Source organism: Anas acuta, chromosome 11 (assembly GCF_963932015.1).
Source record: "Anas acuta chromosome 11, bAnaAcu1.1, whole genome shotgun sequence".
In the NCBI taxonomy this organism is placed as follows: domain Eukaryota; kingdom Metazoa; phylum Chordata; class Aves; order Anseriformes; family Anatidae; genus Anas; species Anas acuta.
The window spans coordinates 616,163-641,519 of record NC_088989.1 but is presented as its reverse complement, the minus strand read 5'-3'; the positions used below and the strand labels follow the sequence as shown (position 1 = coordinate 641,519).

Sequence of the window (25,357 nt, the reverse complement as noted above, 5' to 3'; positions counted from 1 at the left end):
CCTCCTGCCCGTGTTTCTAGGTTGGGTCAGGGTAGTGGCTTGCATGGGCTGTGGAGGAGTGTGGGAAGAGAGGGACTTTGGGCAAAGGATAGCAGCCTGACCTTGGTGTGTTTCTCAGTGTCTGGGGTCCTCTATGTGCAGATGGGCAGAAATGTCACTATACAGGGTTTCAGCACCTTGTTTTATTACAAAGATAGGCTTTTCCGAGAGTCTGCCACTTCCACTACACAGCAGGTAAGGGCACTACACCCACAACACATGCCAAAGTTTAAAAACATGTTACAAAGGGCTCGGGTTCAAGGCAACACTACAAACCCTCAAGCATCTGCTCTGTTAAAGTTGTTTCTTTAAAATGGTTGTAGCAACTACTTTTTTTCATTTTTTTTCATATTTTTTTTTTTGCTTTGGAAAAAATTAAATAAAGCAATAGGCCCCAAAATGCAGCCCAGTCACATCATCTGGAGGCAAACTATACTCATTACTGGCTCATCTGTATCCTTTTCTTGTAACATGGGGCTACTGCTCCATGGCCCTTTCTCCACCTCCAGCCAAGCTCTACGTTCTCTGCTCCACGTTCTCAAGCTCCACGCTCTCTGGTGAGATCCTTCTCACCCTTGCCTTCCCTGTGCTGGGCCTGCCTATATCTCTGGTAACTATTCACAGTTTCTAGAGAAAAAAAAAAATCAAGATTTTTTTTTGTGAAATCAGTTTCAAAATAAAATGTAGCCCAGCTACATTCTTAGTTTCTATTCTGAAGCCACATCCTCAGCAAAAACATTGAAACCTCCACAGTGTATGTACTTTTTCTGTAGTTTCTTTTTTTAAAAAAACAAACAACAAAAAAAATCTGTTCTTCCCCTTTCCCTCCCCTCCCTACCCCCTTTTAACATACTGGATAAATTCTATCATTTGTTTTAAAATAGATATCTATATACACATACACAATCTGATGTTCAAATTTCTAACAAATGTGGCATTACTGGAAATGAGGGGATGGGGGCCACCTGTCCATGGCAGTGAGTCACCCAGGAGGAGTTCTGGTGGACCAAGGTCATCTAATACCAGGTTGCATCCTTGCCAGCTGGATGAGTAACGGAGGCTCACCTTAAGACCCTGCCTGGAGTGAGGTAGTAACTTTTTTTTCTTTTTCTATTTGGCAGTTTGAAAACATGGTGCCTAACTACAGCTGGGTTTAGCTTTCATGGGCAGGTTGCCTTTGCCTGCATGGGAATGCTGGCTTCACACGTGTGGTCCAGCCTTTAAAGAGGGGCCTGAATGATGCTGGAGAAGATTGGAGTGGTCACAGCTCCCCTGGCTGCAAAAAAGAAGTTGCTAGCAGAAAGGAAAGTCTGCCACCAGGCTGGGATGGGGCGGGTCTGCCCCAGCACAGATCCCGCATGATGGCAGTGAAGTTTCTGGTCTTGAACAAGTTCTATTTGTCTCTGCAGCAAGACCCTGTTTGCTGACACCAGTGTAACCAGGAGCGTGACACTTTCTACTTTTGTTTGCGGCTTGTGTTACATGTGACCTGCTCTGCTGGCTTGTGTGAGCAAAAACATCGTGCTGTCATGGGGCTGAGGTTTAGTCCCTTGCCTTTACGGACTGAAAAAAAAGACAGAACACGTAGCAAAACTGCTCTCTTGGTTGCTCTTTGATAACCATGTACTGTGTCCGAGGCAAGCAGAACAAGCTGCTTTGGGAATACACCTCTGTAGCACTGACATGTTTCAGGTGGTGATTACAGGGAGATACTGGAGTGTGTGTGGCAAAGGGAGGGAAGATGCTACCTGGATGCTGTCCTGGGTGCGGCTCAGTTCTGCTCTGCCAGGGGACTGTAGACATGAGCTTAAGTAAGCGCCATAGCTGTGCGCAGCCAGTCAGGCTGGGAGAGCAGAGCAAGAGGCAGAAGTCCTTCCCTTCACCCACTTACATCTAGTCTTCTCCCAGGCAGAAATGATGCTTGTGACCAGCTGGCTGAAGGGTGAATCGTTAGTGGATATTTGCCTACCCTCCTGCAAACTCCACTCCGCTGTGCAGACAGGTCTGGGAACCTGGGGAAGGGGGAAGAGCCTTTCCCACACTGTCTAACATGCAATGCACTCCCTCCAGCTAGCAAACAGCTGTTTCTGTTAGGAGATAAAGTGCTTTCAGCATGCCTTAGCTACTTAGGAAGCAACTGCTTTGTATCAGCCCCGAGTTTCCTGTGTTGCCCAAATCTCAGAAGAAGGAGTGGTTATGTTTACACATACAGTACAAAAATTAAAAGGCACAAAAATACACAGAATGCAGCAGATAGTGAACAATTGATAGTCCCTGGTGTCAGAAAACCATGGATGTCAGAGGGATGGTGTGGAAGGAAGGGAGCTCTGCCATTGCTCTGATAGCCTTTGCCATCTCTGCTCATTACTCCCTTAGGCTACCCTTTAGCTTTGCATCTGTTGTTATGGCTTCTGCAGCCTGGTCTCTTGTCCTTGAGGAATCACAAACGGGGATGCAGGGAGCTGACGACTGCTCAGGAGCTGATTAGAGGGAAGTGGTGAACTGAGCTTGCCACAAGTGTCATGTTTCCATTTCTGGCTTGCAACAGCAAATAAATTATGGGTGCCACAGTGCCGATCGGAGGGTTTTCTAGCTGCTCATAAAGGTGTCTTGTGGCTTCTTGTTACGTGAGGGAGCGCTTCAGCCGCAGGCCAGGCTCACCCCTGCCACAAGGCTGGTTTGAGAATGACCCTGACGGATGTGGCCCAATATATATCCACGGTCAAAGGAGGTTCCCTACAGCAGTGCACTCTAGAGGTCACTTCCCAGGCTGCAGTCAGCCTAGGCTTCGCTGCAGCACTCGTAGATGTTGTCCTCCATGAGCGCAATCACTTGCTCAAACTTGTGCTGGAGCTGGGTGCGCTTCGTCGTGGGGTTGGCGTCCAGGGCAGCCACGATCTGCAGGAGAGGTGGGCATGTGAGAGGTGAGGCAGTGTCAGGGTCCCCGTCCCTGCCCTGCTCCCCGGCCAGCACTATTAAGCCTGAATCCCAGCTGGGGCAGGGGACGCCAGCCCTGGGGCACAGCCCCTGCACTCAGCGTGGCCCCCGCGCCCTCCAGGAGCACTAGGGCTCAGCTGAGTCCCTGTTCTTGTACCGAGGTGGAGGGCCAAAATGTAACCAACAACCCCTGTAACGAACCTCAGGGTGCAGAGCTGGCCCTGCAGGGCAGGGTGTGGTGGGGTCCGGAACCAGCCAGGGCTGGTGGTGGTGGGAGTGGTGGGCACTGAGTTATCGTGGGTGTGACTGTACCAGCGTGCTCTGCCTCCTGCATCGGCAGGACTACACATCAGTCAGCCCTGCCTCAGTCCCCCCAGCCAAGCACTGTTAAAATTGGCTGGGAAGAGCCTTTTCTTTTACGAAGTCATCAACCGAGGGATGGGATAGAAAGTACATCTGTGTGTGTGTATTACATATGTGTACTGGATTATGCAAAGAAAGATAATCCCTGTTCTGTGGGACTGGATGCAGGCATCTGCCTGCTTGGTTACAAAATACTGCTTGTTATTTCCTCCGCGGGTAATCTGAGGCCCCAGTACAGCCAGACCCACTTACCTGGGAGCGGTATCTCTTGGCATATTTGTATATCTCAGCCATGGCAACATTGGTGTTGAATTCGTTCCGATATTTCTTTAGAAAGACAAAACAAAGGGGGGGAGGTATGTTATCCTGATGCAGCAAGTGCGTTCAAGTCCAATCAGCAGGCATTAACTAGATTAAAAGAAGGTTTAGACTGGCTATTTTTATTACAGTGGAATTGATGCAGCTGGGCTTCTGCCTTCCTCCTTTAAGGAAGCTGTATTTGCTTACATCAGAAATGGTCTTAGTCTTTTTAAAGTCAGCCTTAAATGACCATAGCTGATAGCCCTTTTTACCCATCAGCGCTCAAAGACATTTCAAAGGATGGGACAGCGTCAGAGGTGGGTAGAGCACCCAGGGAAAAAGCCTGCTCAGTGGCTGGAGCTGAAACGCCGTGGTGAGATGGCTGGATGTTGAGGAAGCCATGGCGCGGTGCTGGCAGGGCTCAGATCCGGAGCACAGCTGCCAGCTCCCGTAGCTGGTACCAGGGCCGGCATCCCTTGCCCGGCCACCTGCCAGGGCTGGCTGCCAGCGGGCAGCCTGGCACTTGGGGCCAGCCCTGGCACTCGGCGGCCTGGGGGACAGCTGGCTGGGGGCTGGGAGATGGCAGAGATCCTCTTCCAAACTTCCTGGCTCTTTGGCACTGAATTTTGCTTTAAATTCCCACCAGTGCCAAAGCTAGTTAGTTTCAAGCAAACTCATGGATGTTTACTGCAGCTCTGGCAGTAATTAAAGATGCTTGGAATTAGGTCAGATGAAGTTTGTGCCTGGAAATTTGAGGCAAAATATCCTTTCTCGTTTGCTCCCTCCAACGTCTATCTAAGCAGGAGCTGCCTGCAGCCTCCCTGCCCGTGCCCGGCTCGTGCTGCCAGCCGCAGCAGGCTCGCTGCCCCTGGGCACGCAGCCCGTGGTGCGGAGAGGCAGCGCACGCACCGAGCCCCAGCAGCCCAGCACCCCTTACCCGGGACTCCTCTGCAAGGTGCGCGTTCATCTCCTGCTCGCTGAGCGGCGGCATGTCGTGGATTTGCTTGTAGTATCGCTGCACGATCTTCCTGTACTCCGGGATCTCCTTGGCGTAAAGTAGTTTATTGGTCGGGGAGTCCTAGAGTGAGAATGAGATACTGGAATCAGGCACCATATTGCTTCTGGCCGAGAACTCCTTACCCTGTTTGTCCGGCTGAAGTGCTGGCTATCAGACAGGGCCTTCAGCTACAGCTGGGTTCAGGAAACAGCTTTGTCTTTGTGCCTGGCTTTACACAAACAGGAGCGTGGTGGACAGCACCGAGGCACAGCCCTGCTAATGACAGCAGTGCTTGCACACACACATCGAGGTGCTGCAGACAGATACCACCTGCTTGCAGAACCACTGCACCGACCTTCCGCATGTGGCTGCCCACTGCCCATCTCCCTGTCATGAGCTAAAAACTGGTTAGCTTCCGTGCCAGTGAAGGTAGTCTAAGTGAATGTATTTTAATTTGCAGCAAGGGCAAGCTCAAATGTGTGCCTGAGGCAGTTTGCTACCAGGTAATACTCTGCAGATACGTGTAACATGACTATGTTAGATAATACACTTGTGCTCCATGGCATCACATGTGGAAATTGATAATGAGGGATGGGCTTTTGAATGCATTTACTCTGGTCTCTTGAGCAGCCAGCTTGATTTAAACCAAAGAACAAAGCTCTCGTACAAGCTGAACTTTGTCAGTTGAAATGTTGCTCTTGGATTTTTAATGTAGCTTTGATTTATTTTGCATTGACTAACCCAGCCTGCCTGACCTATATTGAGTGCATGTAAAGTAATTAACAGAAAATACTGAGTTTTCTTGATTAATGTCAGCTTGGACAAAGTAGTCTCAACCTCCCAGCCACATGAGCGGGTTGTACCCGTAAAGGCATAACCCCACTCGCACTCTTTGAAAACACAAGCATGAATGATTCTAACCTCAAGGCAATGCTGCCCCACTGACATCATTACCCTGGGAATGAACCTGGCAGACGCCAGCATTGTATCCCAAAGGGAAAAAGAGCCCCAGGCTCTGGGACAGGGAGGGGAGTAAGATCAAGGTGTCCCATTGCCCTGACACTCTGTGGGGACTGCTCCCTGGTGCTCTGACAGGTGGAGAGGGGGAGGAAGGATCTGCAGACAAAACAAGCCTGGCAGGGCTTTAGCCATGGAGACAGCACCTCCAGCTGTATCAGGCAGTAAATAAGGAAGCCAGGGGTAACTGCAAGCCGCTGGTGCAGTATGTGGGATGGCTAATGCTGCAGGAGCACCAGGCTGCAGCACCAGACCCCACAGCAGTTTATTTTCAAACCCAATGACAAGGCATTACAGCAGGATAGCCAAGTTACACAGTCTGCTTACAACTTTTTTTTTTTTCTTTGGAAACAGAAGAATCCCATGTTGCCGTTTCTTTAAGTTATTTTTAATTTGTGTATGGTTTGTCCACTCTGTATTACAAAGAGATTGAGAGTGATTTATTAGCATATTGCACACTGCAGATGTACAGAGTCTGCTCTCTCATTCGCAGTATCAGAAGTAACACTACTGAACACCCTGTAACTAGAGGAAGAACCCAGCCTGGATAATTCAGTGATATACTGTGTGTATATGCAGGCTGGATTTTATGCTGAGGATTTATTCTCCACACATTACTCAACAGCTCCTTCACTTATGCTATTGTACTGCCGAAAAATGTTTCCATCTGGTGTCTGACTCCAGCTGACCCCTCTTCCCCTCATCCACAGCTTGACAAGGACAAATTGTAGGTGTTTCGTAACACTTGCTAAAAAATGTCCAAAACCCAAACAAACAAAAAATCAAGAGCTCATTAGATCTTCCTCCAGTATTAATCTCTCCCAGTAGAGGCTTCCCATCACTCTCAGTCTGGGGGATGCACTGAGCAGCGCACATCTCCCGCTGTCGGGTCCCCTCTACGTCACACACCCAGCTTCTGGGGCGGGGGGACGGCAAGAGATGATTTACAGCATTTGCTAATAAAACTTTTTGTGTTGGGAAGTTTCAAATGTCAGCACCACACAGCCAAGACAGAGCGAGAGCAGCGAGCATGCGCGCTGCCTCCCAGCCTGCAGGGCCGCCCGTTGGCTCGGGGCACGGGGTGACCGGCGTGTGCTGGCAGTGCTGCGGCCAGGGGCCTGGTGCCACGGCACCGAGTGCTCCAGGGGTGGGCTATGGCAGCACCCGCCAGTGCTTCCCATGGGCTGATGGACGGCATCGACGGGACGGCACCAGGCAAGCCCTGTGCCTCCGCGTGCGAGCCAGGCTGGGGCTGTGCCGCCGCAGCCCGCCCTTCACAAATGCTCCAGCTTGGCCTTAGGGGTGGCCCTACAGAGGTTGTGCACGCTGGGTGTTCTAGAGCTGTGGGACAGCATGCATGGCCACTCGGCAATGCTCAGCAACAGCTGGGCCTCTGTCCTCCAAGCTTTCCAGGCTGGGGACTCTTTGCCCATCTTGCAGGGTGTTCACATTCCCTGACCTCCGCTTCTGGCAGAGGGGTGCAAATTTTAAGCTCAAGCCTGAACAAAGCAGTTGGGAAGGCAGGAGAGGTCAACTCATCCTCTCAGCAGGTAACCCACAGTCAGCTCAGCTTCTGAGGACAGGTTTGGGCCAGGTGACCTCTGACAGTCCCTTTCCATCCATATTATTTTGTGTCTATGACTGCCAGAGCAGGAAGGGGCTGTCCCCTCTGGACTGTACCTTGCCCAGCTGCAGGTCAGACAGGGAGCAGGCGTCGATGAAGGCCTGGGCTATCACAGAGAGACAGGCGTCAATGTGGTCTGTCTTGTCAATGTCAAAGACAAACTGGGGGTTCTTCAGGATGTTGACCCAAAACCTCAGAGGTAGGCTGTAAAGGAAACAAGACAGGAACACACCGGGTGAATTTTTTACTCCACAGGGAGAGGAGAGGAAATGCAGGAAAGATGATAGAACTTGAATACAAGAGAGGAAAAAAAGGAGGAGCCAGGCTCTGTTATTTATTCAAATCCTGGCAGCGTACATTCCCCTGCCTAGCTGGACGGGCAGGCACACGTCCTAACCCTGAAGAGACCCTTGCTCAGGCTGAGGTACAAGCCATGGAGAGGAGACTTTATGTACAGCCGTAACCAGGTGAGCACACACCCTGCTCCTTCAGCAGCTTGCTGAGCCAGCCGTGCGCCAGGAGCAGCACTGGCTGCATGGGGCTTTTGTACCAGGCTTCCTTACTTGCTGACTTTTTTTTGTAGCGATGGTGTCAGCTCCTTTTCCATTTTCCCTGACAGTAACTATCATCTGGTTCTGATGGTAAGCCTGGCCCCATGAAATACACTTCATATGTATTTTTTCCGCTCTCTCATCATTTTCTTCTCTGGTTATTTCAGTGCTCGTTTGGCTGCCACACAGTTTCAGTATATCACTCGCCCTGCCTACCATCCCTCCTCAGCAGCTGAAGAGTAAAAGCTGCTATACGTCTTTGTTCTACTGCTAATTAAAGGTAATGAAGGCTAGGCAAATCTGTAGTTCACGTGTTGTGTCTACATGCCTGCTATCCCTGCCAAATTGGTTTTTAATTTTCACATGTTGGGATGGGAAAAGTTGCTGTCCCTGCAGCCTCAGAAGTGCAGAGCCTCTCCTCACGGTTTCTGCCCTGCTCTATTCTCCCCCTTCACTTTGGCTCCCCTCATGCCATTTCTGCTGCTCATCACATTCCTCAGCACCACTCCTGGCTGGTTCCTGGTGCTGTGGTACCAGCAGAATGCAGCACCAGCAGCCTGCAGTCCTGTGCATGGCCTGGAGCCTCAGCTTGGTTACAGAGATATCAGGAAAAAGTGGCCCCAAAGGGCTGAAAAGACTAAAAACAAATGAAGAAGAGCCAAATATGCTGATTTTAAAATCACCGTGATGTTTTAAGACCTGATGTGCTTTTTGAAATCTATCTCTTTATCTAGATTTTGAAATCTATCTCTTTATTGCTTAGAATTTATGCCACTGCTGTCTCCAGTCATCCCATCCCTCCTCTGTTTCTTTTAACTATTTGTATTACTGTGCCTATTCCTTCTGCCCTTTATCTGACTATGCCTCCTCTTCCAGGTCTCTGCCCCCCGAGCTCTGCATTTGTTCAAAGCTCTCCGAACCCACTCACTTGGGCTCATTTTTCAGCCTTTCCCTGTTTTCCAAGTTCCTCATTGGTTCTGCTTCTAGAAGCCTAATGGTTAATCCAGGGCACCAAAGGTTTGCAGCTGCTGCTCTGAGAGATGTAAGGAAACAAAGAAGAGGTCTTGTCTTCCAAACCTGTTGGTCTTCCAGATGTGCATAGTGTCAGGATCGGTGATCCCTCTTTTCTCTGCTTGCTCCTCTAGGAAGTCAAAGAAATACTTCACGGCCACAGGCGGCTTGTCATCTCGGATACTGAGAATGGCTTTGAACAAGTCGTCCAGGAACTTCTGCAGTGTGCCCTGTGGGACAAGCACACACAATCGAGCCTGCAGAAAGCAGCAGCACCTGAGCCCCAAAATGGTGTGAGAACTGTGACTGCTACACACAAGGGGAAATACTTTGCTGCCAGTTGGATAAGTCCCAAGAGGAAGGGGATGCTAAAGCAAGGAGAGAAAGGTTTGTTTGTGCATAGTGATATAATTAGCTTGCATTTGGGTTTAATTTCTTTTGGCATCGAGGTTTTCTTTCTTACTGTGAGGATCTCACATCTGCGATTGTTCTGCACAGTAAATACAAAAAAGACTGGAGACTGCTGGCCATTCTTGTGATCTCTGCTCCAGTGAAGCATCATGCTGGGATTAAAGATGGGCTGGGAGCCCAACTGCTGGAGCTAAGTACTCGCAGCGAGTGGGCAAGTCCAAATCTGAATTAAGATCGCACAGACATTCCTCCTGCTTGCAGAGCTGAGCATCTCCATTCCCTTTCCCAGCAGGATCACTCAATGAGGAGATGGGTTCAGGTCTGAATTGAGCACTGGGAGCCCCAGGGTGGTCAGCATCCATTTCATGTCTAGAGACCCCAGACCTGCACTTGGGGAGACGATGTGGGGCTTCACACAGCTGTGCTACTCTCAGAGGGAGAGCTGCAGAGCTAGAGGGAACCAAAGACCAAGTGGAGCCCAGCAGCCTCGCTGAAGACTCTCTGAACATTCAGGACAGATGAATCCCAAAGCCCCTTGAACGTGACTGGCTCTGCAGCACTCCTGTCTTAGGTCAGTCTTCTTGCTACAGGCCGCAATCAACACTCCCACTTGCTGTAAGCATCAGTGTTCCCACCTCCTACCTTTGTAGAGAGCAGCCTGGTCAGGTAGATCTCCGGTAGGACTTTCTTCCTATGGCTCTGTCTGTGGGACTTCTTATGTTCAACTGATTCATCAGTTGGAAGAACCTGGTCCAATATAAAACATATGTTCAGAATGCTCCTCCCCGGAAGTGTCACACTGAATTTTCATTTAACTATAGAATTTCAACTGCATATACAATCCAATTAAAAAGCAGTTACTTGTTATAAATACACCCTTATATGGCTTCAGAAAAGTAATTCATAATATTCAGTTTTTCTGACATTTGTTTCTCTTGCTCTCTTTGCTGCCTCCCTCAATCTAGACAAAGAAAATGAAACAATCAATCTCACTTTGCAAGTTAGTCTGTTTGCCTTCCTGCTCTCTGTGAAGTATTCCTGTGTGGCTGCAGTTTAGGTTCCCAGAAACAAGAACAAGGCTTCCATGGAAAGCAGCTTTTCTTAGATTTGGAAAAAAAAGTGCAAGAACAATCAGCCAATATTCCTACCCTGGGCTTTTTAAAAACAAAAATAAATATTCCACAGGTCAGGTCAGTTAATTACTGCTCTCTAATGACCTAGCAAGCCATTTAAGTACATCTTGGCATTGTTTCATATGTGCACATTCAGTTTCCTGTCCCTCCTCCCTCCTTGCTCCTGTGTGTATGTATGCATGTGCACGTGCGTGTGCATTGTGTGTTAGTACTCAGCATGGAAACTTTAGCAGAGAAAAAAAACAGCTCTACAATCCTGTTGTTGTCCTTAACGCTTTTTTTTCATAACAGCTTTTAATAACATTTAGCACTTTGTACTTCCAGAGTGGTGCACAAGCAGGAACTAATAAATCTCCCCAGCCCTGGGATGCAGGCAGAGTGCCAGCAGCCCCTGCTAGGTGACTTGACCAAGGCTGTGCAGAACGTACCTGGTGGCACCGCTCCATGCTCAGATTGCACTTCTGAACTCTCCGTGGCTGCTGACAGCTGGATCAGGCCACAATAATTACTTTGCTGTCTTGGTAATTTATTATTATGTCCCATAGTACTAAAGCTTTTCTACAGATAACCTTTCTGCTCCTTTTTGGGCCTCTCTGAAGAAAACTAACGACCACTGACACAGCCTGTTCATCACATCTGATGGTTCAGCCCACAGAGATGAATTAAGTTAATATCAGAGAGGCTGCGAAGATATTCTCTTCTTTCATCACACACAATAAAAAATAGGAGCCCAGAGACTTAAATGCAGGTGAAGAGAGAGACGGCCGCACGCACACAGCCTTGCGGGTTGCCTTTGCTCCCGATGTTTCTCAGGCTGCCGACAGTCCTGGCCACGCGGTGCGGGGAGCCCAGAGCCACCATGAGCAGCAAGGAGCTGGCAGCACCGCGCCCACCCGCTGCAGACACCGCGCCACACGCTGCCCCCACAGCCAGCCACGAAGCTCAGCAGCTCAGGGAGCAAGATACTCACTAAATGGAAGTACTTCTCAGTGTCCAGATCCTTCACTGCGAAGAACAAGAGAGACAGCAGCTTAGCCTGGGGACCCAGACCGAAACCTGCCTGCACACACTGTGTCAGGACCTGTGCTTGCTTTCCACAAGAGGTCCAGACGCCCAGCTGGTGTTTCAGCACTGTTCTTGGTTTTGGCAGTGTTTATTTACTGCCTTCTTGGGGGGCAGGCGAGAACCTCAGGAAGCACTTTAAGGGGTGCTTTAAGTCTCCCAGGGGGTGTTGCAGGAGGACCCTAAGAGCACAGGGCCTCTCCTGCATGCCACCCCTGTGCCGGGTGCCCACATGCCACGATGGCCTGCTATGGCTCCCAGCATTTGTCCCCAGGCAGCCACAGCCTGGCCGCCTGTCCTCAGGCTAACAGGCAAAGGGAATCCCACAGAGACGGACTGTGTGCAGATGGCCTAAGAGACAGAGTGGTTGAAATTCTTTTTCTAATGCGATTTTTTGTCTCTTTCTGCCTGTTTTGACTTTCTGTGCAGCCTGAAACATAGGTGTATGCTGGCAATAAACTGAGCATGGGATAGAAAGGGATTTTCAGTCCTGTGGTTTCAGATTCTTGCTTTTCTTTCACTGTGTTAGCACAGATTTAATGCAAACCTCCAACAAGCATGTGAGAAGGAAGGTTCAAACGCATTTAGCTTAAAGGTTGGGCAAACAGAGAGAGGAAGATACAGGCTAACAGTTTTTTAAACCAGGAACACAAACACGACATCAGCAACTTAAACACAACAAAGCAAACAACATAAACTTTTATCTCCCGCAATGTGTGTCTCAGAAATGTGTACTTCTCAGCCCTTAATGTCTCCCACAGAGCTAGAGGAGGCACAAAAACCCAGTCGATTTTTCCATCTTTGCAAGTGACAGACAAGCCTTAAAAAGGCAGACAAACCTACAGGCACATGCAAAGACCCGCCCTCGGCAGTGTCCCACTCAGTGTCCTCCAGACACAGAGCTGAGCGATGCCCAGCTCTGCCCCACACCTCCGGGAAACGGCGCTCTGCAGGGGCTGCCGACACCAAGGGGCCCGGCAGCCAGCTCAGCCTCTCCTCCCAGACGCCCCTCCATGCACACACGTGCCTCTGCCCCGCCACCAGCAGCAGGGGAGAAGGGAGCTCTTACCTCTGCTCAGTGTGGCATCCTTCTTGTCCGACAAGCTCATGGCCAGTGACGCCCCTTCGGGGATCTGCAGGGGAAGGGGTGAGCAGACCTTTAATGATGACAGCGCCCTGGCAGCACCTCCCTGCCAGCCAGGGATGGACCTGGGCAGCTCCCGGAGCCTGGGGATGCTGGTGCAGCGGCTGCTCTGCCATGAGCACACCCCTGCGACCGCCCTGCCCCTGCTCCCCTGCATGGGAACTGGTACTAATGGCACTGCCCTACTGGGAAAGGCTTTTTTAAGGGCAAATACAAGATTGGGGCATTCTCAAACGGTGGGAATCAGGCATGTATCCAAGATAAATTTTTGGCACGTCGACACCAGGTAATTTGAAAAAGAGTGTTGGGCTGTGCAGGCACTGTTTTGCCTTTTCCCAGAGAGTGAGAAGGAACCTGAGTGCAGGCTGAGGACTCGCTGGGGCAGGGACCATCCCTTTGTTCTGCATCTGGCTCTCGGCACAGCAGGGCACTGAGCCAGAAGTGGGGCTCTGTGGCAGTGGTGTTACACAAATAATAACATTAATAGGCACTCAGTTCCATTTTTGATTTTCCATGCATTGTTACAGAGCAGTGAGGATTATGCTTCCAAGCATATCAAGGAATGGGGAAATCAAATAAAATTTTCTGGTTTTGTTTAGTTTTAAAGGAAAACTACTCAAGAGCACAGTTTGGTTTACCACATTTCCCAAATTTTTGGCTTCTTCTCAGTGGCATCCCTAGCCTCTGCTCTCAGGGCAGGCAGTGACAATTGTGCTAGTGATTTCAGAAGGGGCATGGATCAAGAGCCAAATGATACTAATCAGCCAAGCTGGTGGCCACTGGGAATAGGAGCTTTTTTTTTTCCTCCTCTTTCTGTTGTCAGTAATAACTTGTTTTGCATGAAGAGTGTTTAATTAGTTTCAGTGTGTTGCAATATTAACGAGCTTCTCGCCAGGGCAGATGTCTATTCCCCGGAAGCTCTCTTGGAGCTATGGCAACCTTCCTGCGTGTTTCTGATAATCCTGTTTTTGGAGGAGGAACTGCCGCTCGCCCCCGAGGCCAGGCAGGCTGCAAGGAAGCAAAGCTTTTCTGCAGCGCTGGCAGGTTTACCTTGTAATGTGCTAATGTGTTGAGCTTCTTCCTGCCATCCTCCACCACCGAGGTGTCGTCGAGGTCCCGCAGGATGTAGCTGTCGGTGCTGGTGGCAAACCACTCTGAGCAGACAGAGGGGAGAAGTGAGTGCCCAGCCCGGAGGAGGCTGGCGCAGCAGGACCGAGGGCTCCTGGCGGGCGCTGTGCCAGGCAGCACACATCCACCACACAGCACCACTGCAAAGGCCTCCGGGGCTCTCTGCAGCTAAAGCAGGCGTGCTTCAGCCACCTCCAGGGAGAAGCCCAAAGCTGGGGATCTCTGCACTAATGCTGGGCAGGATGGCCCTGGGAGAGGTGACAAGGGCTCTGCTCAGCAGGACTGGCAAGGAGCGCCTCTCCCCAGTCCCTGTCCCTGCCTGGTCCCTCGGGGCCGTGAGGGACCTGCCTCGCGCTGCACTGCGCAGGAGATACGCTGTGGGGCTGTGCACGGGGCTACCAAAGGTCGGTGTTGGTCAGTGGGGCAGAGCTAGTCATGGCCCGGGGACGTGCCACGAGCACCAGGGAGAGGAGCGTGGCCCTGGCACTGCTCCAGCCCAGCGTGTTCTCCCAGGAAGACTCCCCCGGCACCGACTGTGCTGAATTCCTGGCGCCAGCCAGCCTGCATCTCCACAGCCTGTTGTGTGGTGTGGAGGCACTGAGGCCAGCGTGGTTTTCTCTTCACAGTATTGGGCTTGGATTCTTCTTGTTCTGGGAGGAGGAGCTGTCCACTGGTAGATTAATGACACAGCTGAACCCATGGACAGATAGGAGCCCATGAGCTCATTTTTGGCTGCTTATGGAGAGACACATATTAATGAGCCATGTGCAGACCCAAGAGTGTTTTAGAGAATACCACTTCTGGGGTTTACCAATATGGGCTTCAAAGGACACAAGTCCAAGCACCCCTCTGCTCACCCTGGGCTTTCCTAAAGCTCCTTTCCAGTCACACGGCTCCCTCCTGCCCACCAGGATCTGGTCCCATCACGTATTCCTCAGGAAAAGGCGTCTTGAGCCTGCCCTCTCCCAGCGCTACTCCACCCAGCACCCTCCGACAGACACCAAGAGCTCGTGTGCAACATCAGCTCCTCCACCCGCCGGTAAGGGCTGGCCTGTCCAACGCAGCCGTTCCTTACCAAGGTCAACGTCTTCCACCCTCGGCCACTGGGAGTAGGGGACGTTCTTGCAGAAGGCCTCCAGGATCTTCTCTTTCACTTGGCTGAGTGTGTCTGTGTCCATGGCCCTGACGCTCAGGGAGTCCATCCCACAGCCTTGGAAAGAGACGTTGAGGTTCTGCGGGCAGAGGCCAAGCGAGGAGTGAGGAGCGCAACCTGCCCAGCTCTGCTGGCTCTCACGGATGTGCGGCGCTGCAGCACCCACAAGGCTCTTGCAGCTGCCTGCTGGGCACTGTGCTGCTGGAAGTCAGGCTGAGCAGACGTAGTCAGATACATTTTACCACTAGTGAAAAGTGCTAATTTATGGCTGAATTTATGGACGGAGCCAGGGGGGCGTGGGGAGCAGCGCTGCACCCTCCTTTCATGCTGCCTTACTCATGGGCCTTAGCCCTGGTGCGCAGAGACCTGTGTGGTGGGAGGGAAGTTCAGCCCCTGCCACTGGCCATGTTCTCAGCTTCCTGGCTCTGACCAGCGACTGATGGGGCTGCTAAGGCTCATTGCCCTGCCTCTCCCTGGTGCAACTGGCCAAGCTGCTCTGTTTAAACAAGCTTTAAGCACACTGCATACTGGGTCTGGTGCCGCTCAGGTATTCAACACCCCCAGCATGCAACAACCTGTTGGAGAAGGTAACTGAACAGCGAGATCATCATCTGCAGGGGGCTGTGGGCTGCTGCAGATACCACTCAGACCTCAAGGACGCCCTGAGTCTGCTATAGTCACAGCAGAAAGCTGCAGGGCAACCAGAGTCACTGTCTTCCCACAAACAATCCTCTCCTCTTTGGTAGATGGTCCCATGCCACTCAAGGGAGAAGAATGCAGAGCACAGACATCTCCTCGCACAGGATCTGCAGACCCAAAGGTCATGAGCACAGCGCTGCCCACCTGCCCGCTGGGGGCTTCACCTCAAGGCTGCCTCAGTGCTGCCTCCTGCTTCTGTCCTCCTCTCCTCGGTGTGTACGAGCAGAGGGCCACTCTGTGTGTTCGGTTAGCTGTGAGTGCAGTTCTGAAGCCAGCTGGCTGCCTCATTTGCAAGCCCAGGTCAGGACGCTGTGCAGAGGCCAGGAGCATTGTTGTATCTAAGCACAGCTGCCTCTTAGAAGGACATACGGTAAATGAGAGATGGATGGCTGGGATTCTCACAGCCTACCAGTTCCTTTGCAAACACTGCTTTCTAATATCAGGACACACCCAGCACCCTTGGTGATGACAACATGAATGCACAGATGAAGTCTGATTTTTGCCATGACATCAAATGAAGATGATTTTTCATTTTGTATACTGTGTGGGTGTTTTTTAAAGCAGAGGTTTGGTTACCAGCAATGCAGGGGATTGCCAGTGAGTTAGCCCTGCAGATGCTTGCCTTCCTCCAACACACACTGCTCATACTTTTGCTTCTTTTCTTGCAAACAAAGTAGGAAGCAGCTGTACTTCCCTTGCGCAGACTTATGAAGTTACCATTTCTGCTGAGAAAGATAATACTTTGCGTCCTGCTGCTAACCTCTCTTGGTCTGTGCTGTAAATTTACAGGTCAATTGGTAACAGGAATCTGAGAGGCTGTGGAGCTTGAACCTGCTCTGAGTTACAGTGATGCACATCTGGGGTAACCCACTGACTTCAGTGAAGCTGCTCCAGATTTATGCCAGGTAATTGAAAGCAGCATTTGACCCAGGCTCTGGAAAGGCGTCTGCTGAATTATGTGTCAGGCAGTGAAGGGAATGAAGTCCTTCACACACACAGCCCTGCTCTGCCTGGTTGCTGCAGGAAGCAATTTGCAGAACCGCTTTTCAGCACCATGTGGTGACACCCTGCACGCAGCCCAGGGTGCGAGGCCATAGCCAGCACCTTCTCACTGGTAGTGAAGACCCTGATTTGCTGGGAGTGGTAATCTGGTTCCTTCAACAATCTGAACACGGCAGAACAAATTTTCCTGCCCCCCCTCCACCTCTAATCTAACCACATCAGCAACCACCACGGGCTGGACATGAAAACAAGCAGTCACTACAAGCCTTGCTCCACAGCCAGGAGCCCAGGCACCAGCGAGGTGCCCACACAAGTGCGTAACTCACACGGGTACCACACATGTGTGGGCACGAGCCCCCCGCGAGCACAGCTACCTCACCGCACCCTGCTGGGGTGGGATACTCACCCTCGGCTTCGCCTCAATGTTTTCCCGCAGGAGCCACTCCTCGTTGAGGGTGTACCTGGCTTTCCCTGTGATGGCATCGATAGAGCCTTTGTTAATCTGCTGCTTGATGGCACAGATTAACAGGAAGAATGGCTCGCCAACTGTCTCCTGGGGAAAGGGAGAGAAATCCATGTCAGCAAAACAAACCTGGTGGCAGCACAGATGGGGCAGGCTCTGCAGGGACCCTGGGGTAACGAACCCCCCAACGTCCCTGGCTCTACAACCCCACACGGTGCTCAGGCCCACCGCTCCTGGATGCCTGCAGCACCTCTTCTCCAAGCCTCTCAGAGGCTGCCCAGAAACCCTCGGGCTCGGGCCACATGGCAATGCAGGCAGGAAGGCAGACATTGCAGCTGGAGGCAACCATGCGCAATTTTGGGGGGGGGATGAGCTGTGATTGTCAGCCCCCATGTACCCCATCCAACTTTACAACAAGCAGTGCAGGTTGTGAACTACCACCAAAAGGCTATGCCAGCATTTTATATCACGGGCAGAGACTTAGTCACTGTTCAGAAGGCTGGGGCACAAGCATAGCTGTGCCGATGGGTACATGCGTGCGCAACGCTCAGCAACAATACAAAAGTGCATTCATTAACATGGGAAATTAAACATGAACATCAGGAGGAATCTGGCATACTCCTGTACAGCAATGTTCCTTGCAGCCTGACAGAGCCTATATGACAGAGCTACGTATAACATATTGCACTCTGCAGGACAACGAATGAAGCCGATGTGCACAAAAGCCAGGTTTAGAGGGACACCTGGATGCATAACTTTCTCGGATAAAGGTATTGGCTGAACCTCTCTTTGTGCTGCCTGGTTTGCCCTTGAAATCCATGGGACTAAGGCCACTGTGTGCATACACTGTGGCTCTGGGAACCACCGTTCATACTGCTCATACTGCAGCACAGCCTTGACCACAGCAAAAGAGAAAGGATCAGGGTCAACCAAGCTGTTCCCACGTGATGGCAAGCAAACAGACCATTTCACTCCTTACACTTGTCAAACTTCGTCTTATAGGATAGATGTGAATTGTGACCCTGCTGCAGTAAAAACAGAAAGCATAATAGGGACCAGCTATTTGTGACACGGTTCAGCTACAGGGTTTAATGCCAGATTTCTGATCATTTATGTCTGTTACACTGATGTGCAAGTAAAACACAAGCAATTTTCTTAAGAAACGTTTCAGTACTGGAGTACATCCCACTCTCCCTAATGTTCATGTGCAATTTCCTTCAAATGAGGCAAATGCAAATTATTGCACATTTATGTACTACCCGAGCATCACACACACCCCTGCACAACCATTCCTGCCATCTGAAATCCTGCTCAAGACAACAGATATCAAATGATTTTGATATTTCTCAGCTAGGAGCTGCTAAATCCTGTTCAATCTGCTTCTTAATTAAGACTTGGTGATTATTTTATTCTAATTGCCTTATAATTGCTAAAGCAATTAGTTTGATGTCAATTTTGATTCGGCTGCATTCAGTGCAACTGACGTTAAGACACTGCAGCAGGGCTGTAGGTGGGCACGCACCATCTGTGCCATGGTGCACGCATTTTCCGAGGGCAACTTTTTTATGAACACGGGGAAGTTCCTTGGGCCTTCTGCTGGGGTTTAATGACTTCTTGCAATGCTTCTTCTGAGCACACAACACAAAACGTGCTCTGAAGCAGACCCGCTGGTGCTGGAAAAGGAGGAAGGTATGGCTTCCAGAAAGCAGAGGGACACGTGAAATAATGGGGCTAAGGAGAAGTCGAGGATTGCAAACAGAGTGGAGAAAGTGTCAGAAGACATAAAGAAAAGTTAGTTTCTGAGAGAAAGGCAAGATTATGAGACAACATGCAAGGGGATTACATTGACACCAAGACATCTCCAGGTTGCACTACTTTGCATCACTTGTGTGATGCAAACTGGCACGCTGCCACGCTGACCTGATGCATGAGGCGCTGACAGAGCGTAACAACAGCCCTGCCATGAACAGGAACTCTGCTTGTGCTCAAACACGCAGTGAGGATGACCCCGAGGCCAGATTCAGAGCCAGCTTTTGGAGCCTGCTCTGTGCCCCTTGGGAAGCTCTGGTCCTAGACACAGCTCCAGCCACAGAGAGAAGTGAGGTGCTGCGAACTGCTACATAAAAATTGAGCCAGTCCTGCTGATATCGGGGCTCTTTAATGCCTGGAATCAGCAGACACTGCATGGGTTGAAACTGATCATGTGGCACCTTCTTGCAAATGTAAACACTTGATGGAAAGGGGGCAGCCTGAGAAACTGGTGAAATGGGTGTTTCAAATCCTGCCGCAGTGTGAATGAACAAGATCTGTTCTCAGGACTCGCCGCACAGGAAATAAACTACAGTGCTCAGCCTGCTAGATACTATTTCTGTTTGTCTTCTTGGCTTTCAGACTCAGGAACTGTGGGATGTTATGGAAATCTGCAAAAGTGCTAATCAGACAGCAAATTTCAAAGAGGGGAAAGAAGGGCTGGCAGGCAGGGACGAGAGATAAAATGGCAAGTTTGGAAACCTCAAGCATTGTTCAGAAAACTCATCTGGAAACAAATCAAAACTTGGCTAGTTGGGAGAAAGGAAGTTTAACTAAAAGAGATCAGTGCTGATTCAGGACAAAAATTACTTCAAAAAAAAAACACACTCTGGGGCCTTTTTTTCCTCCTATTGTGAATGTATTTTAATGAGACTTCATTTTCATTTTTGACTGAACTGTAACAGGCTCTTAAAGCTACCCAGGACACTCAAATAACTCCACAGTAATGGAAAGCACAGTTCAGGCTGGCATTACTTGAACTGCTTCATACACGATGAGTGTGGGAGGGCTTGGGTTTTATATGCTTGGGAAAAGAAAAGATTCAGAGCAGACTGGATTCACATGTTGCTGCCTGCTAACAAGGCTGACCAGTCGCTAGAGGTGTCCTCCCAGGAACATGCTAAAGTCATTTCCAAAATGTCTTGGTGAGGATGGGGTGGGAAAAGCACAGAAAACAGCTGCTTGTCCCAGGTGCCAGCTAATTTTAGGATGATTATCTATTTGCATAATGTACCAAACCTCAACTCCATCCCCCATGCAAAATTTTGGGAAATTTGGACACAGATCTAAGTGCTGTATTCCAGGTCCTTAATTTTCATTTAGCTACCAGTCCTCTGATCCTGTTAGGGGCTAGGCAAAATGGTACAAAGGTATCAGATGAGGAAGGCTCTTTTCAGCATTATTCTGTCATTTTTTCTGTGTTTCTCATACAGTTTTGCAGAATCCAAGATCTACAACAGTTGTGTAAATGATGCAAGGTTTCAACCACTTTCTGATTCCAACCCCAAGGAGCAAGCCTCCTGCTACTCCTTCATCCTATCTCCTGCATGCATTTCACCCTGTCAAAGTGGTAACTCCATTGCCTTCAGGTGCCCTCCACATGTTTAACCACGAAGTGACTGTGGCCTGCCACTTCTTCCCAGTTGAAGACAGCTCCTTCAAAGCATTTTCCCCAAAAACACAAATGGACGGACTGTTAGGCAGAGCATTAATACGAAACAAATGTTTCGAGCATGTAGAGTTGACTTACAAGGGAAAATACAAGCACTTGGAATTTTTCCACTGAACAACGGCAGGGACCTTTGCAGCAGCTGTTTCAAATAGACATTGTGATTAATGGGGATAATTCAGGAATGAGAACCAGACCCATCGTCACATGTCTGAGAGCCCAGTGCTGCAGGCAGGCGGGCAGCCTCTTTTTTTAACCAAGGAATGCCTCTCTGAGGGCAACAGAGTTTGATCTGGAGGGACGCAAGGCACATGGGAGTGTTCGACTATCACTAATATTTAAATAGCTGCCTTGAGCTAAAAGCAGCTCATGCAGGGAGGTGCTTCAGAGGCTCCACACTTGATTTTGCAGCGGGGAAGGCTCTGGCTCTGCTCAGGCTGCTGGCCCTGGGCTGGGACCCCTCCGTCCCTGTGCACAGCAGTGGCTCGTGTCTGTTTGCAGCCCTCTCGTCCAGGGAGGGACAGAGGCCTCTCCAGACATTTCTGTCTCATCCGTCCCCTTCTTCCCATGTCAGCAGGCAGCAGTTTTCCTCCAATTGTGCCCCCAAACCCAACTGTGGAGCCCATGATGGACAAGCCTCTTGGAAATCACATCTTCACTGCATTCTCTTACAGTGAGTGTTTGCCGTTCAGAACCAGGGAGCAGGCTGCGCCAGGGGGTGCAGCAATGGTCCTGCCTGCTGCAGCATCAGGCTGAGTGCATGAAGCAAGGATGGGCGTAGAGCCCGGCACTGGGCACTGACCGCAGCCAGAGCAGGCTGGACAAGGGCAAGCAACCCCAGCAGCACGGCCCGTGGCATGCCACCAACACAGCCCTGGCTGCACTGCGGCGATGGCCTGCCCATGCCACCCTGAGGCCTGCCCATGCCACCCTGAGGCCTGTGGCAGGCAGGCGGCTGGGTGGGTTCAGCTGATGGTGGGCACCAGCACCGCTTTGCACGGGCAGCCCTGGCCCCGGCCCTGGCCCCAGCCCTGCAGTGGGCACCCCAGAGGCCTGCCGCTGTGGCCAGCTCCCCGCCAGGTGCCAGGGGAGTGGTGGCACAGGCGCTCGGGAGCTGCATCACCATCAACTAGCTCTGTAATGTGCCCGCTTCCTCAGGCCCACGTGATAAGACTTGACTTTCTTCCCTCTTTATTTTTTTTTTCCCCTGAGAAAGCTTTCTTGCATAATGTCCATTTTTAGCAGAACTGGAGCTGGATCAGATGCCTCACATGTGGGCTCCACTCTCCAAAAGGAGAGATCAGCACTTTTTCCCCCCAATGGTTAAACTACAAGCATAAAAACTAAAGATTAAAAAAAAATCACTAATTCACTCTTTTCTTCTCTGACAGGCTGGAAAGCCATGCTCCACCAGCACAGCCATCCCTTTTCATTCCCGTGACTTTTCTTTCATTATGGTGCATAATTATGTGAGCTAAAATGAAAGATTAAGAACTACAAAGCCACAAGCTTTAGAACAAAAAGTGATCATCAGCTGGGTTCAGAAGACCTGATATGTATAAAGACAAAGAGGTATTGCTTCTGTGGCTATAGCAAACACTTTGCAAAAGAGATTTTTCAAAAGGCCGTTTCTAGGCTTTCCCCTGTGGATATAATGGGGTGTCCTCCAATTAGCTGCTGTGGAATCAATTATGTTATTGCTCAATTCTTCTGGGAAATTCCAACCAGAACTGGCAAGCATTGGAGATAAAGCACTGAGCAGATGGAGATGCTCTGAGATGCCAAATATATTCCTCTTTGGTTACTGTAGGAAGCTAGTCAGGCTTCTGGGACAGACATCCCCCATCTCCTGTTAAGACTTGTCTGGGCAGCGTGGAACCATAAGGACATGTCCAGAGCGAGGAGCACCACACACACGTGGGCACTGACAGCTTAGCAGCCTTCCTGCCCCTGCGCCACAATCCCCTCCTGGGTTCTTGTACTCTAGACAAAATACTGAACTAGCTGGCGACCATCAGTGAGGCTATGTGAGTTGGTCAGGGAAAACAACAAATAATTGGAACTGTTCCCAAAACCTCGAGCCATTGTGGTTAGGTTTCAATTTCCCCATGAATCTCTTCTCAAGCATGGTAACAAATGCTAGCTAGTGCTCTGGCCTTACAAAAAGCAGGCCACACCAGGAAGGCTGCCATGAAGTTTGATCACAACAAATTACCAGGCAGAACAGGAGAAGCAACTGAACTCACAGTTGCTTTTTCACACTTGAACCTTTCAATCTGTTCAAGTTTGTCAACCATTAGTGACAAGGCAAAACTGGCGAGTATTTAGGTCCTCAGCTGAATCACATGTCCCTTGTTGCCCCTGCATGCAATGCCAAACCTGCACCTACAACAGCACTGATCTGTTTATCTTACTCTGAGATAGCTGTACATGCAGATGGACATCCAGTTGGTGAGCATCTTCTCCACTACAGATTCAGTTCTCCTCAGCATCAGCTTGGGATTTTTGGAAGCTGAAGCATCAATTAGATCCACCAGGAGGTCCTTCATGATGCTGGTGTAATATTCCAGTTTCCCATGCAGTGCAATAGTAAGCAGAGAGGCCAAGTTACACCTGAAGAACAGAATTGTGCATGACTTAAACACTGACACAAGAAGACTAAGTCAACAACTATCATTAAAAAAAATAGCACAAAGGCAGTGTTTCTGATGATTTTCATGAGCTCTCTCAATGGTGTTAAACTTCAAAGCCTCTTTCAACGCTGCACGACCTCAGGTCAGCCTGCACGCTCCTACTGGTAAGCCAACTGTTGAGGGACACAAACACTGCACAAGCAGGTCACACATTGCACCTTTTGGTGCTCTTCAGGATAATGGAGAAGGTTTATGGTCATTCATTTCTAATAGAAAAGTGGGATGACTGTAAGTCAACCTTCAGGTGAAATGCATGTCTAGACAGCGGCCGGATCACTTATGGTTTAGGGATCAATCTGTCTTGCCCAGCTGCCAGGTCTTTGGTTCAAATTTAGCCTAAATGATCAGCAGCTAAAAGCCACAGGTCTACAGAAAATGTCCATGTAGGACAACTGACATGCGTAACAGCTCCCTCCTCAGCAACCTCGTGGGGCAAAGCAGGAGCCATACGCCCACCTTTCAGAGCAAAGACCATGAGGCAGCAGTCAAGGCTACTAAGGCTCTAGCACCAAACTCCTGCAAGGCATGCATACCCCCTTCAGACAGGCTGGCTGCCTGCGTGGCTCTTCATATGGTCGTCTGAAGCTCATACCTGTCTCTAACAGCAAAGTCCTTCTGTTGCTCAAGAGCATGGACAAAAACGATGAGAAAGTGCTTGTTATTGAGCAAGGTGGAGAACAGTGATATTCCTTCTTCCATATTAGGCCTGCAGTTTTCAGGGATCTAAGGAGAAAAAATAGAAAACAGCATGAGAAAAACACTGCTTGTTGTTTTCTTCCAGCCTTCATCCTACCTGACTGTAAGGATGTCCCTGCTGAGCAGAGAGATACTGTGCAGAGACCCCTGTACTCCCTCTGCTTGTGCTAGCCAACAGCATGCTTCTGTGGTGAAGGCACAACTGCATCCTGGGCTGCATCAGAAGCAGCATGGCCACCAGGCCAGGGGCAGCAACTGTTCCTCTCTGTTCAGCACTTGTGAGACCATCTGGAGTAGTGTCCCCAGTTTTGCCCTCTCCCTTTGAGATGGACATTGACAAAACAGAGCAAGTGCGTCAGAGGGCTGCCAAAACAATTAGAGGGCTGTTGCACACAGTGTACAAGGAGAGGCAGAGAGACCTGGGGTTGTTCAGCCTTAAGAAGAGGGAGTAAAGGGGATAATTTACTATGGCCTTCAACTGCACCATGGGAGGGTAAATAAGATAGAGCCATGCTCTTGTCTGTAGGTACAGTGATAGGGTGAGAGGTGAGGCACACCAGATAGAGCACGGGACATTGATTACATATTAGGAAGAAAGTTTTCACCTTTAAGGCCATCTGGCACTGTAACAGGAGCCCCAAGAGGCTGTGGGATTTCCATCCTTGAAGATATTTCACACTCAGCTGGACAAGGCCCTCGGCAACCTGATCTAGTTGGAGCTGCTTTAAGCAGATGTCCCTTCCAACCTAAAGACACTCTGATTCTTCAGTTCATGATTTCTTGTTCACATGAAACCCAGCTATGGGATAACAGCTTTTACTGAGTCCCCACGTGGGACTAATCTCATCTATGATGAACTGTGTACAGAACTGAAGTGACATACAATATGGTACACCTGGGAAGAAAGCCCACAGTGAAGCTGGGGAGGATCTTTGGGCAAAGCTTCTTCATGTGAGAGCAGAATTTCACAGATCTACTCCAATCAGTAAAAGCTGATCCAATGCTAATACGTGTTAATTGTTTCGAGTGATCGAGCATTTTCCTCACACCACAAGAAAATGCATGGTACTGTCAACACATGTGAGTATGGTTAGCAAACACTCAAGAACATTTGTTTTGTTTGTGGGTTACTCACTTTCCATTCCCCCACCAGGAGCGGGTGAGTTTCTTGGACCTGGGACCCCACCTGGGAGCTGAGCTGCTGGGAAGGCAGAATGTAGCACTCCTCATACAGTGAGGAACACTGCAACCAAACACAGCGTTAGCAGAGGGCAGCTGGGCCAGGCCAGAGACCTCCTCATGTGCTGCACACCACAAGGGAGTGAGGTGGAGAGAAATGTCATCAGGACTGAAGACCACCCATTATGAAGAAATGCACTGAAATGGTTTATGAAGCCTTTAAACACTTTGCAAGAGCCTCTTGAATGAGCAAACACCACAAGAGTGGGGGGGAGGC

At 50.0% G+C, this 25,357-nt stretch overlaps 1 protein-coding gene and 1 long non-coding RNA gene across 2 annotated transcripts in view; one reads left to right on the top strand and one right to left on the bottom strand.

Annotated features, from left to right (window-relative positions):
- Positions 1-167: 167 nt before the first annotated feature.
- PLXND1 (plexin D1) overlaps positions 168-25,357 on the bottom strand; it is an 80,513-nt gene continuing 55,323 nt past the window's right edge. Inside the window, exons 23-36 of the mRNA XM_068695047.1 lie at positions 25,037-25,144; positions 23,798-23,928; positions 22,927-23,125; positions 16,978-17,124; positions 14,793-14,949; positions 13,640-13,743; positions 12,515-12,578; positions 11,354-11,388; positions 9,893-9,997; positions 8,906-9,069; positions 7,334-7,481; positions 4,577-4,717; positions 3,592-3,666; positions 168-2,937 (exon numbers count right to left, since the gene is read on the bottom strand). Coding sequence (XP_068551148.1) covers positions 2,821-2,937; positions 3,592-3,666; positions 4,577-4,717; positions 7,334-7,481; positions 8,906-9,069; positions 9,893-9,997; positions 11,354-11,388; positions 12,515-12,578; positions 13,640-13,743; positions 14,793-14,949; positions 16,978-17,124; positions 22,927-23,125; positions 23,798-23,928; positions 25,037-25,144 — 1,695 coding nt within the window. The 3' untranslated portion in view covers positions 168-2,820. The remainder of the gene's footprint in view (positions 2,938-3,591; positions 3,667-4,576; positions 4,718-7,333; positions 7,482-8,905; positions 9,070-9,892; positions 9,998-11,353; positions 11,389-12,514; positions 12,579-13,639; positions 13,744-14,792; positions 14,950-16,977; positions 17,125-22,926; positions 23,126-23,797; positions 23,929-25,036; positions 25,145-25,357) is intronic.
- LOC137862735 (uncharacterized) lies at positions 9,068-11,922 on the top strand. The gene is made up of 2 exons (XR_011100498.1): positions 9,068-9,226; positions 10,708-11,922. It is a non-coding gene; the product is annotated as an uncharacterized lncRNA (long non-coding RNA).